The sequence below is a fragment of the Molothrus ater genome, chromosome 1 (assembly GCF_012460135.2).
Source record: "Molothrus ater isolate BHLD 08-10-18 breed brown headed cowbird chromosome 1, BPBGC_Mater_1.1, whole genome shotgun sequence".
Lineage (NCBI taxonomy): Eukaryota > Metazoa > Chordata > Aves > Passeriformes > Icteridae > Molothrus > Molothrus ater.
Window position 1 is genome coordinate 16,732,836 of NC_050478.2, and position 20,049 is coordinate 16,752,884.

At 39.6% G+C, this 20,049-nt stretch overlaps 1 protein-coding gene and 1 non-coding gene across 2 annotated transcripts; one reads left to right on the forward strand and one right to left on the reverse strand.

Moving 5' to 3' along the window:
• Nucleotides 1–766: 766 nt before the first annotated feature.
• On the forward strand, nt 767–840 carry TRNAN-GUU (transfer RNA asparagine (anticodon GUU)). Its single transcript has one exon. It is a non-coding gene; the product is annotated as a tRNA-Asn (tRNA).
• A 4,059-nt stretch (nt 841–4,899) lies between these two features.
• Nucleotides 4,900–19,385, reverse strand: RAB18 (RAB18, member RAS oncogene family). The gene is made up of 7 exons (XM_036406683.2): nt 19,255–19,385; nt 16,570–16,625; nt 11,349–11,410; nt 9,448–9,520; nt 7,822–7,940; nt 7,675–7,741; nt 4,900–6,154 (listed from the first exon to the last, which is right to left on the reverse strand). Exons 1-7 carry the CDS (start codon nt 19,320–19,322, stop codon nt 5,976–5,978), a joined length of 624 nt encoding a protein of 207 aa, XP_036262576.1. The 5' UTR covers nt 19,323–19,385; the 3' UTR covers nt 4,900–5,975.
• Between the last annotated feature and the right edge of the window lie 664 nt (nt 19,386–20,049).

Here is a 20,049-nt window from a genome sequence, read left to right on the forward strand (position 1 = left end):
AAAAGGCTGGAGTACTAGCCTGTTTTGTTCTGGCAGAAAACTAGACAAACCAGGTACAGATTCACCAGCTGAACAGAACTCAGCTCCTGTCATGTATCTCAGCTCCTTTTGTTTCCAGCAATACACAAGGGCACACAGAGCAGGAGGCTCCACCTTTTCCTGGCTGACAACTGACAGTAAAAAATACATATGCCCACTAGCATTGATAACACCTTGTTTCTTTGAGGTATGAAGTTTAAAAATGCATACTTGTCCATTAAATCTTCCCTGTTCATTAAGACCTGCCCAACAGCTCTCTCACCACTAAGCCCCAGCTCCCAGATGCACTGAGATTTCTGCAGTCAGTTTGATATCTCACCATCCATGTTCTGAAGCATACCCATGTTTTGCTTTAAGTGCATTAACATACAATTAATGAGCCCCATAGGTTTTCAGACATTAAAGCTAAATTTCCAGATGCACAAAAAGCAGAAGAAACAGTGCTGTTAACTTGGAACCACTAATAAATTGCCTGGCATGACACAAGCCCAAGACCTCCTTTCCTGAGAGAGGTAAGCAGCGAAGAACAGCTACTTCAAAAGAATCTCATCTTTCCCTCCCCACAGGAGGTAACAGCACTTCCTGCCCCTGCATTCTGACACAATAGCCCTTCAGGTTTGCCGTGTGCCTGCAGTACTGCTGCCATTGTTCAGCACACCCAGGCCCCACCAGCAGCACTCACCGATCACAGTCAGGAATTCAGCTGCTCTAGGAGTGCAGCACATCAGTCTCTGTGGCGCAATCGGAGAGCGCGTTCGGCTGTTAACCGAAAGGTTGGTGGTTCGAGCCCATCCAGGGACGGAGGAAATCCCTTTTAAGAGCCAAAAAGAATCTCATGAAGCCCAGTAAGGGAAGGTGTCAAGTCCTGCCCAGGGAAGGAATAACCACAAGCATCAGTATATGCTGTGGCCACCCCGCTGCACAGCAGCTTCACAGAAATGGACCTGTCACAATGGCACTTTGCTGCCTTGAGTTTACTCAGCATCTGCCAGAAACCCCCAGGTCCCTTTCCAGGGAAAGCTCAACATCTCAAAGGATATTCTGAGTTGGAAACCACCCAAAAGGTTCATCAAAGTCCAACTCCTGCCCTGCATGGAACCAGCCCCAAGAGTTACACCATGTACCTGAGAGTATTGTCCAAACACTTCTTGAACACTGTCAGGATTGGTGCTGTGCCCAATGCCCTGGGGGCCTCTTCCAGTGTCCAGCAACACTCTGGGTGAAGAATCTTTTTCTAATATCCAACCTACACCTCTCCTGACAACACCAGTCCCTCAGGTTCCCTCCATCTTGGTTCCATAAGCATCCTTGCTCCTGTTCTTCTGGATGACACCTGCCCACAGGCTTAGCATGCATGCATGCATCCATCCATCTATCTATCTATCTTCCTCGTACCTACTCTGAACAAAAGTAATTATGTCTAAAGCTGAATTTCTAATTTGCAGTAATTATGTCTTAAGCTGTCATTTAAAGAGATGACAGATAATCCCTGTATAAAAAGTTTATACATTTATATATTATTAAATTGCATTAATAGTATCAGCTACATTAAATATGCTTACTATACCATGCATTATAATAGTTTCTGTTTTGTGTACAAAATGTATTACACATTACTAAAACTGTCTTCACAGTTTGGGGGCTGCTACTGCTCTTCCCTGAACCCCAGTTCACAGCTTCACTCCTAATCCTAAGTAGCTACATCTGGACCTTCTCATCACTGTTAAAGAACAAGTTTTGTGCTGTCAACAACATCTGGACAGCCACATTCCTCAGAAAGTCCAGCCTGACAAGCACTAAGAACTGGGAACCAAGCACTCCTGTCAAAAGGATCCAAGCAGACATTACCAGATGCTAGTAAATCCAGAGCTGATGATACACAGAAAACACTAGAAGTGTTTCCTTCCAATCATGATTTGACACCTCTATATTAACACTTTTCTGAGGTTGTTTTAAGCTTCTAAAATAAAGAACTAGAGCCCAGAAACTCTAGATGTTGACTGGGAATTTTGCTATCATTGTACATAAAATGTGCATAGATGTTACAGAAACGGGGAGCATGAGAAAAAGAAAGATTTACTCACTGTGACCATTTTCACTCTAACAGAAAGGACCAGATGTTACTCAGGCACAAGGATAAGGACAAAACTTCCATTGCATTAAATCAATCACAGAACATATGCATACAGTAGTTTGAAAACACATCTTCACAGTTCTTTGCCCATATAACACCTCATAAATTTTTAATTAAGGTGCCACAGGTACTCAAAAACAAAGGGTGTAGAAACAAAAAAAAAAAAACTTGGAAGTTTTAATGGAGAGCTTCTCTCTTTTTTTCTCCCACCACTGGACAGTGGCCAGGAAAAACACTTTATATTTTGCCCTTCAAGGCTCAACTAAGTCTGAAATGTATGTAGTGATTTGTCTGGCAACATGAAAAAGTCCTGCTCATGCTAATGTTGCTCAATGATGCTTTCATCAATAAGGCATTACTAAGGCATCAGTAAGGCATGCAGAAGGACAGCAAGACACAAAACTACTGCAGGGGCTTTGGACAGGATGGATGCAGCACCAGGACCACTTGCAACAATCCCCCAATAGCCAAAGAGCAGTAACTTGTATTAATCACAACACAGGCTGCCCAAGTATTATAAGTATTTGAAAAAAATTTATCAGTTAGACCTCAAAACATAAAATTACTGTATCAAACTACAGGGCAAAATTAGAGGGGTTATTGTAGCTCACTATATATCAGGTTACTGGCAAACAAGGGAACTAGGAAGGAATCATACAGAGCACTTATCACTGTGGTACACAACAGCAAGACCACTGTGCCCTGAAGTTCTGCCATGGCTGATGAGGCAGTCACTGTTATTGTCTGGGGACGCACCAAACTCTCATTTTCATTTAGTTAAGACTTTCTTTGAGCCAGCTGTTGATCTCATTATTGCAGCAGAAGAAAGGAAAAGTGATGCTGTAGTTTGGACAAAAGCCCCACTAGCAATAAAAATCCCAGCATCTTGAAACCTCAATCAGAAGCCTGCCCCACCTCCCTTTTTAAAACAGCAGCAGAAGAAATACAAGAAATACAAGTAACAACACTTAGCAGTATTCTGAAGTGTAAATTTAAGAAGATGCAAGTGCTGTGCCATACTCTTCCAGGCTAGTGTAAAGCCTACAAAAAACACCTGCCAGGCCTGAGCACTAAACTGCTAATCAGCAATTTATTGACTAGAGTATATGACCTGGAAGCAACTTTAATTTTACCTGCCTTTCACAATCACAGAAGATTTTAGTTACCTCATTGTGGTTTAGTGCTTTAGTGTATAAAACTCCCTGCCATGGACATGGACTCATTCTCATTACTTGATGAAAAGCAAACAGCTCTCTCCATTATCCCTCTGCTGCCTACTGAGATAGGCTGAAGGATCTCCTGCACACACTTCTGTGGATGCAATAGACCCACTATTCCACAAATAGGCCCACATCAATTTGGATGTGGTACAGCTTATAGTAGTTTCAGATACACTCGTATTACAACTACAACAGTGGATGTACACTTAGAGATAACCTAACCTACAAAGGGGGAAAAACTTGGGAAGCATGGGAACAGATTTATTTGAAAGATGGCAGCTCCACAACCCACATCCTCATTAAAAAAAAAAAAATAGGCAAGAGAAAGAATAAAAAAATGTAGCATAGTAACTGTTGCTAAATTTTCTTTAACAAATACTGGAAGGGCAAGAACCCAGCCTTCCAGTGTAGAGCTTCTTGACAGAGAAATTATGAAAAGAAGTGACACCCTAGGAAAAACATTCCTCAGAGACAGAACTAAACATGCTTAAAAGATGAAGACAGAAAAGCTAGTTGCAAGTCAATTAGAAAACATCTACTTAAAGAAAACCACCCCTCTAACTGCTTTCAGTCCCACTAATTATGCTGTTTCAGAATACTTCTCTCCCAGAAATATTTTGCTGTGCAGTAAGGAAAAAATGACTTAATTCTTTCACAGAACAATACCCACTATTCAGAGCACCCTGCCATTCCCTCCCTCTGACAAAAGCTGTCAGATCTGGCAAGGCAGAATAAAAGATGAATCCAGGTCCTGTGATAAAAGGACCTTCTGTGAGAAACCAAAAGTTAAGTCTCTTCTAAGCAGAGGGATGCACCCAAACTTGGGGGGAAACAAATATGGAAATAAATTACAAGCATCTGCCAGCATTATGATACTTGCCAACTACTGCTGACAAAATTAAGTTGTTCAGTTTTAATTCACCTACAACTTTACTGTGAGGCTACAAAAGCCAAAATCCTTTGACCTCAATACTAACAAACACGATTTGCTCAGCCCACATACTCTGCATGCAACAGTAATACAAATCTAAGATTTTAATATAATGTTTATGCATATTTAATATTAATTACATTTACATATTTAAATTATCCTACTACATTAACAATACTAGATACAATATTTAGAAAAAACAACTAGCATGGTTAAGCCTTCAAATTTTGGTAGTTTTCTATCAAATATAAAACAGAATAGAAAATAAAGTTTCCATGTAAAGAAGAAAATGTATTTTAACAGAAGCAGCCAAGACCTGCTGCAAAACACAGATCACGTATGCTGACATTTAGACAAAACCTTGCAGTAATAAAAGATGCTGTCATTCACTATATTTACAAGAAACTGCCTAATAACTCATTTACTGACTGCACTGTAGTGATTATTTAAAAATCCCGCACAGCATCTTTGTCTTGTCCTTTAGAAATAATTTGTACGTACGAAATGACCTTGTTTAACCATATGTGCTAGAAAATATAGAACTCTGCAATAGAAAGAGGTTAAAAAAAGTTGAATACTGTGGAAAAAAATTTATTTAAGTCTATACAAGTCTTCTGAAACAAACCATTGGCTTTGATACAGTAAATTCAAGTGAATACTCATTGCAATAGTATTTTTTCATACAGAGATCAAGAAGCCCTATAGCCTCCCATTTAGTGTCTGTGACAGTTTTATTTCTGAATAAGTAGCTGCACAAAGCAGACGTGATAAGAGATCTCACAGTCACAGTGAGCTACAGTTGAGATAAACTTATATAACAAACATTTCAGAAAATTAGGAATCCATACTGAAGTGTGGCAAAATGATTCACAATGAATGAACAATGACATCACTCAGACCCCTTGCCAATAATGAAGACTTTCTGCAGCAAGTCTAGAGTAGACCATCATAAAAACCTAGAGTGCAAGAGTACCGCAAATTTAGTATATAAATATCACAGGATTAAAACTCCAGTTAAGCCATCAACTGAAGTGATGATTAAAAGGAAAACATGGCGTCTCCCAGCTTTGTAAAAGAAGCTTTCAAAGCATCTCTTCAAGAAAGTGCTGATGCCAACTAGGGCCTGTGCCAATTTGTGTTTTAGACTGCACTGTTGAAAGACAAAATTTTAGCAGCTTTGTCTAAGAACTGTATAATCCTGCTGCTTTTATTACCTTAAAAAAGCATTTACTAGAAGAGATGAAATGTAACATTTATAGCTCATACTGTTTCCAAGATCTGTGCACACTATATAGTTCTATAATTTCAACAGAATTTAAAAATAAGACAAAGAGCATACAATGCAGTATTTGTTAGATGGATTTGTTTAGAATAGTTACACAATGTATACAGTTGTAAAATTTTTAGTGCATTTGTTCTTGCACATTATTAATGCTACTTATAAAAACCTGAAGATTGCAAATTGGGCATGCTTACCATAACATTTTCAGACTGGGAAAGCTGCAGAACATTTTTTCTACAAGTGTTCACTGCCATGATACAAAACAAATATGTGCAAACTGCAAGGTCCCTAAAAATAGCATTTAATGACTTTATGTACAGAAAGATGTAACTATCTGTTTAAATATGCAAAGAATAAGCTTCCCAAAGTTTATAACATAGAACAATATCCACCACATGCTCCTCCTCCTCCATATCCTTCTTCCTTGTTTGACAACTTTACACCTCTGTTTTGGCTTTCACTTTCCCACAGTCCAGGAGTCTGAATGATTTTTTCAACAAGTTCTTCAAAGGCACACTGCACACCATCACATGTTTTTGCACTTGCCTCTGGAGAAGGGACACAAAAAGCCAAGTGTTAGCATAACTTCTGGTAACTTGTTTAATATTTCTCTTTTGGTTAAGTTTCAACTTACAACAGACTTAAAACTTCTACAGCCTATTCCTAAAAACATAGTGGTGTCAAAATTGGCAGCTATGGGGATTTGTCACCACACAGGTGGCATCTCAAAATATTTTTAATAGAAGAGCTTTCAAGTCAAACTTCACCAGAACATACAGAGACAGCTACAGCTTAGCTTTATTTTCCTGTGGAAAGCACTCCAGTAAGAAAAATTTGGATTCTTGTCTGAAAAAACTGTTTGCTGTTCTGTATTTCAGTTCTGTACATTAATCACAATTGCAGTACCACAGACCATATGAATCAAGGATCCATACTGCAGGATTCTGGGTCAGTCTCCATGATAAAACTCATCTGATAAAAGCAATAACACATCTCATTCCTTTTGCAATTTGCAGAATTCTAGGTAATTTCACTTAGGATCCTTACTTTAACCAAAACTAAGAAATCTGCCCACAGGTTATGTTATGAGAACAACAGACACTATCAGAAATTGTCCAAGCCCCACAAGGCCTTGCCCTGTTCATCTACGCAGCCATGCAGATACTTAGCATATGTAGCATGCATATATATATACATACACACATATATGCACACTTATAGTCTAATTTTCATTTCTGTTTTCATCTCCCATACACTTAATAGATTGTGCCTCAACTTTGAGCTTTTATTTTCACATCTGACACTGTGGCTAAAAAGAAACATAGCAGGACACTAAACAAAATTACATTCTCATCTCTGACTGAAGACTTAAGTCTGAGTACAAGAATGAATGAGTACATATCAATGAACTGCTTTGCTACTGGAATAATCCTGTAAAATAATCCCTTCTGATCCTTCGGTGAAACACATAATAAACATATGCATAAACAGTCACTTCAACACGCATTTTTTAATTTATCATTACATGGCTTTGCCTACAAGACCCATTTCATTTTGCAGCAAGATGAGACTAATATATTTGCTCCATTCATAATTATGTCATTATTCAATCCCACCCACCATTCATAAGTTAATTATATACCTATGTGTTTTTACATCCCGGTTCTAATACAGATTTCTCTCAGGTGCCAGCCAATTGCTATACTGAAGGCTGGCCACTAGCACCAGTTTTTCCTCTTTCATTTTGCTTCTGTTATTAATTTAGCAAGTAAGCTGGGGAAAGAAATCAGACAAAACTCCAAACCCAAAACAGGTTTAATCACGCTATGGAGCTCCTGTACTTTGCCCTTCATCCTTATGAATTTCTAGATAATCATCCACAGCTAGAACAGGTATCTGGACAGGCACAATTTTAAAAAACAGGAACACCCATTATCTTTGTGCCCAGCAAAGGTGAGAAATATCATTAATTGGACTGTACACATAAAGACTCTCAATCCTACAGAAGTGCTACTTTTCCTTATGTAACAAAAATCAAGAAAGATCTCTGCAAGTATCTATAGCATACCTATGAACAACATGGAATGTTTTCTTGCAAATTTGAGGCCTTCATTTCTGTCAACTTCACGGTTTTCCTATAATAAAACAAAGTATTAATATTCCTTATTAACAAAATACACCAGCAGATTACTTACTGCAGTTGAATTTGGTTTACCTTATCAATCTTGTTTCCAACTAACATTTGCACTATGTCATTCCTTGTGCAGTAAGTTTCCAATTCATTTAACCAGTTATCCAGCTTGACAAAAGTATCTCTTCTTGTGACATCATAAACTGAAAGATATTAGTGATATTATTTCACAATATTTTTCCAAGAATTACAACTTACATTACAAAAGTAGCAAAAATGATGGCTTTGTGAATCAGAAAACTGAAGGAGTTCTAAGGATTCAAATTTACCTTCTGTATGAAGAACTGGAAAGAAAGAAGGACATCTAACAGCTCAAATCATTGATGCAGAACAACTCCAAGCTTCAGCTACCTACAGTTCTCAGCTAATATTCCTTGATATATCCTAGCTTACAGACTAGAGACTATCATTCTCCAAGGAATTCTACACCAGCTGATCCCTCATGTAGGATACCTAAAATCACTACACAACAGCTATGCAAACAGAACGGCACAACCTTCAGTACTGAAGCTATGAAAGTGGGTTTTTTTCCCTTTGTTTTCACATCCCATGTGCAGACAGGCACAAATAGCTTATTTCAATCAAATCTGTAACTTGGCTTGCATGAACAACCTTATTTTTTGGAAGACAGGGTAACAAAGAAATAGTCAGGAGATACTGAATGAAAGGGGAGTGCAAATCTCTCAAACAGCAACCTTCTATCTCCCAAACAAGCACTCCCAAACAGTGCTTTTTTACAGCTTTCAACAGTCAGTAAGTGGCAGGTTCAGTGCAATTAAGTGACTTGATACAACATGTTTTGACAGCACCCTCCTATACCAGGAAGACAACGCAACTCACAACTTGGGAAACCTACCAGGAGGTCACATGATAGATGTTATTCCACATTAAACAATTTAACTAGACACAATAGCTTAGCAAGATTCTCTAAAGTCAGAAGCAACTTCAAGAATATTAAATGTACATCGCTGCCCTTGCTTTAGTCAGCTCCTCACTCCTAGCAGTGGAGAACTTCAGAGCTCAGTGCCTAGCAAACATGCTTCCATACACCAAAAAATAAAAGTACAAATGAGACTTCACCATGAAGCTAAAATTATGGGTTTTGCCTGGGTTTCTCAAACACAGATTGGTGCATTCTACATGTCCAGCTGGTCTTTTCTAAGTGATTCTGACTGTGTAACATTCCATCAGTTGGGAAACAAATACCAAAAAACCTCAGTCAGATTCCACATGGTTTACATTATTAATTTCATTAGGAAAAAAACAACAGGGAGGAGAAAAAGCTGTATCATACTGATACAGAGAGACTACACTGAGGAGAATTTTTTTCACTCTGCACTTAGTAAGCACGAGCAAAACGCAATAAATAAAAGACAAATTTGTGACAGCACAAGGACAAAAGTTCCAAGCTATCCTTTCAGACAGCAGTAGCTTTTATTCTCATGCAAAAATCAGAGGTTCTCAAGCTGGCCAGGTTGACTACATGAGAAAGAAGCTGAGACACCAAGATGTTTTTATATGAGTTGTTCAACACAGATACAAAGATTTTAAATATCACTTAGATACTATATAAAGGCTATATGAGTTTGTGTAACTCCAGTGCATGAGAAAACCACAAACATTTGAACTAGCATGCAAAGATATACTTACCTAGGATAACACCTTGTGCACCTCTGTAGTAACTGGGGGTTAATGTTCTGAACCGCTCCTGACCTGCAGTATCCTAATAAGCCATTCAAAAAGTTCCATTATTCAGAATTTGAGCAGAATGCAATTTAGCTTTCAGGTATTCTACTTCTGATGAACATACAGAGTAAGATTTAAACGATATTCCACTAGCAGATTAGCTGAGTTTATTCCATCCCCTGCTGTTTTACTACAGATTAACTTTAAGATTTGATGTAGCCTGTCCCAGGAAGCACCTTTGAACTACTAGATGCAATATGTAACTGGATTATATAACTTTAAGATGGCCATTTCTGCGAAGGCATTTGATCTGCAGCTAGTATTGCAGCAACCAGCAAGAAAGCAGCATAGCTGCAGTACTAACATTTTCTAACATGTCACAGCCCATGACAACAAAACCAGTTCCTTCACTTCAATCACTTGGTCCAATTAAATTTGACTGAGTATCTGGGTAAATGGACTAACATGCTATAACACAGCAGAAGCAGGAATAAGTCAGAGGTTTCTCTGGTTTTAAGCCAAGTTGATTTACATCCTAAAATTAAAAGGTCAATAGCTCTGGGGAAAAAAAAAAAAAACACCAACAAAACTGACCAGAATTAGAATGCTGTTTTCTTGTCAGAGATTAAGTTATAGTGCACACTCATTGAAGGCTTTATGCACAGAATATTTAAACAACTTTATTAATTTACCCAGGTTAGAAGTGACACATGAAACACTGTGGATTCCCTGAGAAACAACCTGGATAAGCAAAGTAGACTTCTTGGATAAGCTTGTAGACTTCTACATTCTACAAGCCACTCAGTGAACGTCACACATCCAAAACTGGTTTTGTGTCATGATGCACTTTCACAAGCTTTTCTTTTCCAGTTTACCTCAGGATTATTTCTTTCTATTTACCAAAATGAAAGAAAAAAAACCCCTAACTTATCATTCCTTGTTTTGCTATCAGTCTGGTTTTCCTCCTGTATGCATTCTTTATTTTCTGTCAAGCTATTGCATTTATTTTCCTTGTCCAACCCATTTATTTCACTGATAAGTACTACTGTAACTAAGACATAAGTCCCGTTTGTTAGTGAGGTATGAAGTACCCTCCAAGCTACAGAAACACTGCAATACACATTTCATGTTCTACTACTACTTCCCAAGGAAACAAAGGTCTGATATCTTACTTATATGAGAAACAAAGTTTTAATCTTGCTTGGTACAAGAAGACACAACTGGGTCTGACTATTCAAAAATGTGCTTCAAGTCACATAAGTGTGGAGGCTGGTTTACACAAGGAGGAATAATTTTTAAAAGCTTGGAAGTATTTTTTCTTTGCTTGTTGTAATGGAAGCTCTACTTTTAACTAGAGCAGAAGTTGAACCCACTAAAGCTACAATTACAAACACTGCCCCTCTCTCTTTGAAATGCATCTGCTACAAATAATTCTGATGTTGAGCCTATAAAAGTCTTTATATGATGGCTATGAAGTTTAGACAAAAAACGTGTCTAAAGAGGTAACAGATGAGCACACAACTGTAATCCTTAATCTATTAATACACAACTTCAGTGTTATAGGCAAAATTTAGTAAAGAAGTGCACCCTTCTACTGATTTAATACCATTTAGTTCATCCTTTTCTCTACTTCTTTCCCAACCAGATCTGCAATTAGTAGTGCAGAAGCTCACAGCCAGGAGAACTACCCCCTCAGCCAGTCATCCCACAGTTCACTGCAATTTCTGAATGCTGCAGTATTAACCTCCCACTTCTCCAAATCACCTTCATGCTAATAAAAAGGGATTCTGTACAAACTATACATTATAGAAACCCTAGCTATTCCTAAAGCAAAGCAACACATGAAGAACTTAGGAGAGACTCACCCATATTGCCAGTTTAGCTTTGTTTCCATCAACTGAAATAGTTTTCACCTTGAAGTCCACACCTAGAGAAAGAAAAACATTTTCGTTCTTCAAACATATTACAGCTATTTTTGAAAAAGACAATAAAGAGAAATAGGAAAAAATAAAACCAAACTCAAAAAACCCCCAAGTTTTGACACAAGCAGGAAGAGTAAGTTCCATTACCTATTTATGAACCTTGCTCAAAATGTAAGGTTTTCTTGCTGACATGCTCTTGCAAAAGCCTAAAGGCCTTTTAAGCCATTGACTTAAAATATTTTATGGAAGTCAAATACTGTATCTCTTGTATTAAAACACGTATTCCAGGACAAATTTTCAAGTTTAGAATTCAAATGGATTAACTTTCTATTCAGTACTCACAAACACTCTCCAAACAGACAACAAGATAATGGTTCTGCTGGTCAGTCACCTACTCCAACAAGTAACAATTCTTCCTCCTTCATGTATCCTCCACCCCAGGAACTAGCAGCCTATCAATTGCTCAAGGACAAGATGCACAAAACTCAGGCCAAGGAGAACAACATGTTAGTGACTGCAAATTTAAAGGATATAGTGACACGCATCTGTTTGAGAGCTCATCAGAGTTATGATGCATTATGCTTTAATTTAACCCTTAGTTACTAATAGCAAGTAACTACCTAGAAATACGTTTTAAGTATTTTGGAGTGACTTTCACTTCTCACCAGGCAGCAGCTCTAAAATGAAGTAGCAGTATGGAAAGTTGATACTTCTACAAGAACAACTTTCAAGTGCAACAGCAACCTTTCTGTACTTGGAATTGCAATGTCAATCATCAGACTCCCTACCAGAAAAAGATTAAACCATTCTGATACAAAATGATTAGGGCCTCGGGATGAGTGCACTGCACTTACATTCCCAAATTCATGCAGATTACAAACAAATACAAACAGCTGCTGAAACAAATTCAACTTAAAGCCACAAATATATATAGGATGATTAAGAAACTGCATATTATAAGCAGATGAAAACATCCATTTCACTGAACTTTAAAAGAGCTTTGTTTCAAAAAAGGCAAATACAATTTTGATTCCACTGTTTCACAGCTTCAGCTCATTGAAGTGTTCCCTGAAGTGTCAGGTGTTTTTCAGACAACATTCTGCACTGGAAGAAGCCCATGCTCTCTTTCAAGCAAAGTTTTCCCAAAGTACACCAACTTTTGTAGTAACTGAACAGAACTTAAGTTTTTTTCAGTTACTAGTACTCTTAGTCCCTACCTTAGCAGTAATACAATGCTCAGTACCATGCAGAAGAATGGTACATTATTCTACAGTTAGGTTCACAGAACAGTCGTTATAAACTTTATTTTAAACACCAGTTCTTAGAACGTTATCTATTTCACAGAACATTGCTATGCTAGCAATTTGACTCAATTTAATCCTAGAGAACATTCTGTTCTGTCCTCTTTTCAGCACTCAGCGGTAACTTTCAGACTAACAGAATCTCTTTCTTCCACTGTAATTGCATGTTTCTTCCCCTGAACTCCAAAAATCCCCATCCGCAGTTAGGCCAGCAAGTCCAACAGTTCACAGTGCATTCTTTTATCCATTAGTCTGGCACCAAAACCTGTAACTGCAGATATTACAAGTCTATTGGATACTTAACATGACAAAAGACATCATAATATTTTCAAGAAAGAAAATTTCTTCCTTAAGACAAACATATTTTATGTATTTTGAAGCCACACTATTCTCCTTCCATTCGGTAAACAGATTCTGTATCTTGTGCCTGCACAGTTCAGCAATTTTCATTTAATGGAAATGGATATATACACCTTTATGTTAGCTTTCCTGCTGGTTTAAAATTCACTTTGAATTTTGCAAGACCAATGCAAGTAAAATCAAAAACTAAAATAGTGACTAAACCCCATGCATTAAATTGACTGTTGAAAAACGAAAGTATGAAAATGGACTAATAACACACCAAAATCCACCCTTAAAAGTGATTGAGGCAATTCAAATAGATTTCTAACAAACAAAGGAGCTCAACACATATAAAAGCCAATTAACAAAAAGAAAGCTTTTAAATACAGAGGTTTTTGGTTGCCTATCTGCTATAAGGAAAGACAAATATAAAAAAATCAAGGTTTAAGAAAATCTTGTGGAATTGAACAAACAGGATGCTTCTATTTCCTAAAACCAACAGTGAAATACAGACATGTTTGTGTGACAGGTATCAGTTCTGACCTTGCAAGAGTGATGTGTCTGCCTTGACAGCAGAAAGCTGACAGTGCCTTCCACCATGCCTTGGAAGGCAGCCAGAAACAAGACAGCACTACTAGAGTGTACTCCTGTGTGTTAACACCTCCTGCCTCAGCGCTACACACTAACATACTACAGACTTACAGCCTGTAAGAAGCAGCTCTGACACTGATACTGCTCTCACATTCAGGCCAGTAATGCTATGCTGTGTTTATAGAAGTACACAATTAGCTACAGTGTAGTATTTGTGTTGTAGGTAAGTGACAAGTTGGACAGCTTAGGAGTTTGAGGACTCCAAATGCAAAGAAAGCTAAAAAGTTAAGAGACATAAGATCTCAATACATCACTTCATTTGCAAAATACGGATTGCACTGAACACTTATCTAGAATCTATCTTACAAAGAAAAAGCAAGTGAGGACAAGCATGATCAGTAAGGCCAACAGAAAATACTGGGGTACAAGTAGTCTGGTAAGAACCATGTGATGAAACCCAACAAACAAGCCAGCCTCATTCTCAAGAGAATACAAGGACAGGTAATCTGCCAGGTTAAATACAACATGTTTAATCCAATTGAAGCTACTAAAGCAGAAGTATTTGCCAGAAGCAGCTTATTCTTCGAAGAATATCACAGGATTTTTCCTAAGTTCTGAAGAATAAGCCACATGAAACAATCATTTAAGGTTTCTTTTAAATTGCACTCAGTAGGTCTGTGCAGTCTATGAAGGTTAAGATGTCTCAACAGGTCATCACAGGGGACCAGTTGTACTGCTGTCAAGGCTTTCCTCAGTACCGTGGGTTTGCGTGCAGTTCTTATCTTAAAGAAAACCAAACCAACCAAAGTTCTCCTCACTTTCTAATCCAAATTAAAAAAATATATAGTCACATTAGCCAGTTCAGCAGTCAGTATGCAGATGACATTGAAAGAAGACATTATTTATAGTCCATTCATTTTGAAAAAGCACCATATTCTTCAGTTTCAACAGGAAAGGCTTTAAAACCTCTTCTGTCCTTCTGTCCCCCAACTCTCAAAACAAAATAGTATGTTTAATTAGCACAAGAAAGAACTCCAAGCCAAGACTCACAAAGTGTTTTGACATTTCACCATGTTGTAAGTACCTGAAATTGGCATCTAGGGTCTGTCTTCATGCAGCAGAATAGTTACCTCTAGGAACTCACTCCAACTGCTTTATCTATATGAACAACAAATCATGCCCTGAATTTAAAGCTGACATTTTGCTTCTTAGAAATACATTTACCAGAAAAATGGCAGTGGCACTGGATAGTAGTTTAAAAAGAAAAACAAGAAAACAAATAAGAACCTAGATTCTGTCCTTTTCCAGTTAAGCTGACAAAAAAAATCAATCTGCTATCCCCTAGGAGAGCCCCTCACACCATGCTGTAGGACTTGCACAGCTGGGGTCACAGTAGCTCTACTGCACAGCACTACCTCAAACATCACCTGGTTGGGCCTAACAGGGCATTTGCTCAGTCTCTAGAAACTGACTTACCCTGCCAAATGATCACATTCATTCCAGATTAGTATATTTGTTTCAGAACTCAAACTCTATCTGAAGTAATGTTTACATTGAGTACTCTTCCTCCTTTTCCACGCCAGAAATAGAGCAGAGTAGGACCTGCCAGCAACAAACCTTGAATTGTTACTATTTAACAATCAGTGATTAGCTACCACACATGCTGTTGTGCATGTTTACAAACTCGAAGAAGAATTACTTCAGGAAACATTTCCTTAGTTTCTCAAAAGATGCCAGTTTTTGACACAGATACAAACAGCAGAATGGAAAAAAAAAAAAAAAAAGAAGCTCCACCATTAAAAACAAACAAAAAACCCCCAAACAATAAAGATCCCCACTCAGAGACTGAGCTACTCTTTTGGTATCCAAAACATCATGAAAGCTGAAGTAGCTATTCTGCACTAACTGCCTGGCTCGCATGGTTGGCATATCAAGTATATACAGTGCCAAAACTGTTAGATTAGAATCCAAGATTGCCATTTTCACCACCTGATCTATTTCATTCCTGTTTCCTTCCATGCTATCCTCCCTCATGAGCTGAGGTGGGGCTACTTGCACAACTTCATTTTTTATAAGCAATGGAATGAACAAAAATAGGCCACGTTCCTCCCCTTGGCTTCTCAGTGCTTTATATGAAATAGTACTCCTGAATCTTATTAATGTTAATGAAAAAAAAAAAGTTCAATTTATTTAATTCTTAATAAATTAGATAGAGCTGGTTTTGCTTACCAACAGCTGAACTCAAAAGAAAAAATGCTATATAAGCTCTTAGACAGAAATCTTCCTACAGAGAAAGTAAAGAATGCAACTGAAATGATGGTGTGAAAAAGTATCCCTATTTTCCGTAATTTCAGTTATTACTTTGGCACAGAGTTGCATCATACTCTTCAAAGTTCCATTTTGCTTCCTTTGAGAACCAATCCACTTAGTGTATCCTGCATTCTGGGTCACCCTCCCCCAGAACAACTGACCCATGCTGGTAGGTATAATAGCAGCACAGCAGTGACACGTCACTGCCTTTTTCCCCAGCAGCTCTAGATTCTTGGCTCTCTTCTACTTTTCTCAGGAGTCTGCCAAGGAACTGATTGCTAAGCAGAAGAAAAAAAAGCCACATTGTAATTTCCTCTCTACAGAGGAAAAGCAGATGCCACGCAGAGCCCAGGGCACTCTAGTATTGTCAGAAGTTGGAAGAGTTAACACTACCTGCTACAGAGTGTGAAGATAGCTAGCAAGTATCATATTACAGAGACACAAGGCCTGGACAGCAATATTATTAGTCAAAAACCTGACAGCTATTTTGCATAGATAAATCAGTAGGAGAGTAGGAGAGTAGTAGTTCTAAGAGAACTGTTCAGACAAGTCTGAACAAACCACAATTTTACACTGAAAATGTTATCAGTTTTTCTAAGGTAGTATCAGCACATACTTACCAATTGTTGCTGCAAGTTCTGGGTCAAATGTATCATCTGTGAACCGCAGCAGAAGGCTGATAGGGAAAAAAGAAAAAAAGGAGATACTATTATTGCAGCATATCCATACCTTGCTGAAAGCTATAAATTACGCGTCTGAAAGGAACAGAAAGATCACATAGCTAAATAAACTCACATCTGAGGTTTTTAATTTTTTTTTTTAGAAGAGAATATATGGAAAAAAGAAAAGAACGTGGAAAGAATAGAGCAGACACGCTCTGCTACCTGAGCACTTATCTCTGCATGCACTACCAAGAATGTCTCTTTGAAAAAAAGTAGCATGCAAGTTGTCAAATCAGTTGCCTGAACAGTCAAGTGATTTGCTTTGCAAAGCATTTTACTTCAACCTTATTCTATTTTTCTTCTCCAAGAATTTAGTACAAAAGTAGTATTTTTTGTTTTGTTTCAATATTGCTTCACACAGTATTTCTGTAAGCTTGAGAAATAAATTCCAAGTCAGCTTTTCATCGCAGAAATAATTCCTTGAACTGGGGACACAGGGGAACAGCAAGGACAACACCCATGAGAAATAAAGACACAGAAGCTGAAGAGTAGAAATAGCTCCCCAACATTTTATGATTTTGTATTTCTTTGCATTAACAACTCATGTACACATTTCCCCTATCCTGATGAATGTGTTTCCTACCAATAGAAAAAGTTACAACTAAGATTAAACAGCACATCACACCATAGCAATGCAGGGTCCCTTAAAGGAGTGCCCATAATGCCACCAGCGTCAAATGTAAATATTTTTGTGAGAGACAAAGATTCTGAGCGTGCAGTTCCTAAAATCAACAGTTTTATGCATCTGTGGCAAGTGCATGTGGCAGGCAGCTGTTTGCTACAACCACAACTTCTACTCATTTGCAGAATGGAGAAACAAAACAAAGCCTTATTTACTCTTTGGTCTTCCCCACCACCTTGTTCTTTTCTCCTTTTTTTTCGTGTGAATTTAGAATTCAAGTGCTTTTTAGCATTTGGACACAGTTCTGCATTGACAAAAACAGTGACCACTGAAATTCCTTTATTTCAATGAGGATGAGTGAAAACTCCAAGTTAATCACTAATCACTAAGACTAACGTTTTTTTCTCCTTACTCCAGAACCCCAAAAGCAAATGGTAGCTTTACTTACCAAAGAATAATTAAAATAATAATTTTTTTTTTTTAAATCACAGCATACAGGTTTTTAGATTTCACAGATAGTTCTATAAGGATGCTATTTAAGAGCAGCTATTTTTAGTTACAACCAATACTAGTTTCATTCAGAACAGAGAAATTATGGAACCTTTATACTGCTACTAGAATAAAGTCATCATAGCACCAGTCTGGCATGCCTAGCCCAGCCAACTTCTACCTTCTTTTCATAGGTAGCTATTATCTTCTACAAAGCATAGCACTCTCACAGGGACCATGTTTAAGACAGCATTTGTTCAGAAGGCAGGACTCCAACCACTTACTCCACCTTGCTAATACCTGCTTAGCATCTGACCTTTCCTAGTCAACCAATAGGTAAGAGACATAAATTTAAGAATAATTCTATATTAAGTTCCTGCACCTGAACAACTCCACTGTTATCATTTAATGGCATTTTTACTTACTCCACATAATTCCTCTTCTAACAAGCTTTCTGATGTAAAGAAATGCATATATAAATAGGTATGTAAAACCCCTATGTTTTATCTGCCCCAGGAAAAATTCTTCCATGTGGCCACTCATATGTGAGGTGACATCAACTAAAAGAAATTTGCTCGGGTCATGTCTGTCACCAGGGGCCTACTGTACTAATTATCAATTCAGTAGCTAACTCAAACAAGCAACTGACAGACTTTTAACAAATACGGGCGCCTTTTTTCCCCTAATTAGCAACTTGTATGCAATTTGAGGTAACGGCAGAGGACATATATTATTGCCACAAAAACATCAAATATAAAATTACCGGTGTGGTACATTCCCAGACGCCCTCCTGCACTTATATCCTACACCCTTTAATAAGAACTATATTACTGTCAAAAAAAAAAAAACAAACCCACACACACAAAAATAAAATTCCAGCTCCTTAAGATTGGTATCTACAGCTTAGCCAAAGCCATGACTACAGCAGGGAGGAAGAAATCAACCTCAATGTTCTCGATAAAGTCTATAGGTAGCAAAAAAAACCTGTGTTACAACTACTTTGCTGCGTCCCCGTGCTCCCCCTCACACACCCAAAGCTGGATCACTTGTGACTCTGCATATCCGCATTATGGACTAGACGTTAACCCCAAAGCGCTGTGGAGCTGTACAAAGGTACCCATCTCCGCACCACGCAACGCTGCCCCGGGCACAGGGCGGCCCGGTGACCTGGGCGGCCCGCCAGAAGCCCCGCTTCATCTGCGGGCACCTGAGCCTGGCAGACACCAGCTCGGGGCCCGCGGCTGCGGGAGCGCGGAGGAGGAGGAGGAAGATGAAGAAGAAGAGGAGGAGGAAGAGGAGGTGGGGGGAACCTCTCGCCCGCCGGAGAGCTGGCCGGGAAGGGAGCTCCCCCCGCGGGCCCGGCCCTGCGGGGCGCAGGCCGCGCCCAGACGGCATTGTCCGACCAGAGGCCTAGGCCGGAGCCGGCCGGCCAGGAGAGGCTGTGGAAGGCTGGCTGCCGGGCGCCCCCTCACCTGGACTTGCCGACGCCGCTCTCGCCGATGATGAGGATCTTGAGGGTGGTCAGCACGTCCTCGTCCATCCCGGCAGCGCCCCCGGACCGGCCCCGACCGCCCGACGCTCCGTGCGCAGCTGCGGCGGCGGCGCTGCGCCTGCGCGGGGCCGCCCGCGGTTTGTTTACAGCGGGCGGGCCGGGCCGGGCGGTGCGCGCATGCGCGGGGCCTGCGGCGGGGGGAGCTGCGCGGCCGGGCCATGACCTGAGGGGAGCGAGGGGACCTGGTGGGGTTTGCAGCTGCTGACGGTGTCAGAATCCGGGGCCGTGGGGAGAAAAGTGACCAAATAAAATGGCAGCGAGTGGTTAGACATTGGAATGGGCTGCTCGGGGACGTGGTGGAGTCCCTCCCCTGGAGGTGTTTAAGGAAGGACTGGACGTGGCATTCAGTGCTGCGGTGTGGTTGGCGAGGTGGACTCGATGAGCTCAGAGCTTTTGCAGCCTCAGTCACTCTGCCATTGCTCGCGCCGCACGAAGACGGGCGGCCAGAGCCCGGTGCGGGAGCGGGGCCAGCTGCCACCTCCCGCGGGGAGCAGCTGGTCCGGGCCTGCCACCAAAACATGGCTCCTTTGGGGACAAACCGGCACTAGGGCCAGCTGGTACGTGACACCACATGCTTTTCTACCAGCATCTTACATTCTGCCTTAAAAGCCAAGAATGTTGTTTGGTTGGTTTTCTTCCCGATTCCTATGAGAAAGGCTCTTTATAACCAATTCAGCTAACCTGCTATTATGGCTTGAAACCTACCTCAGGCCAT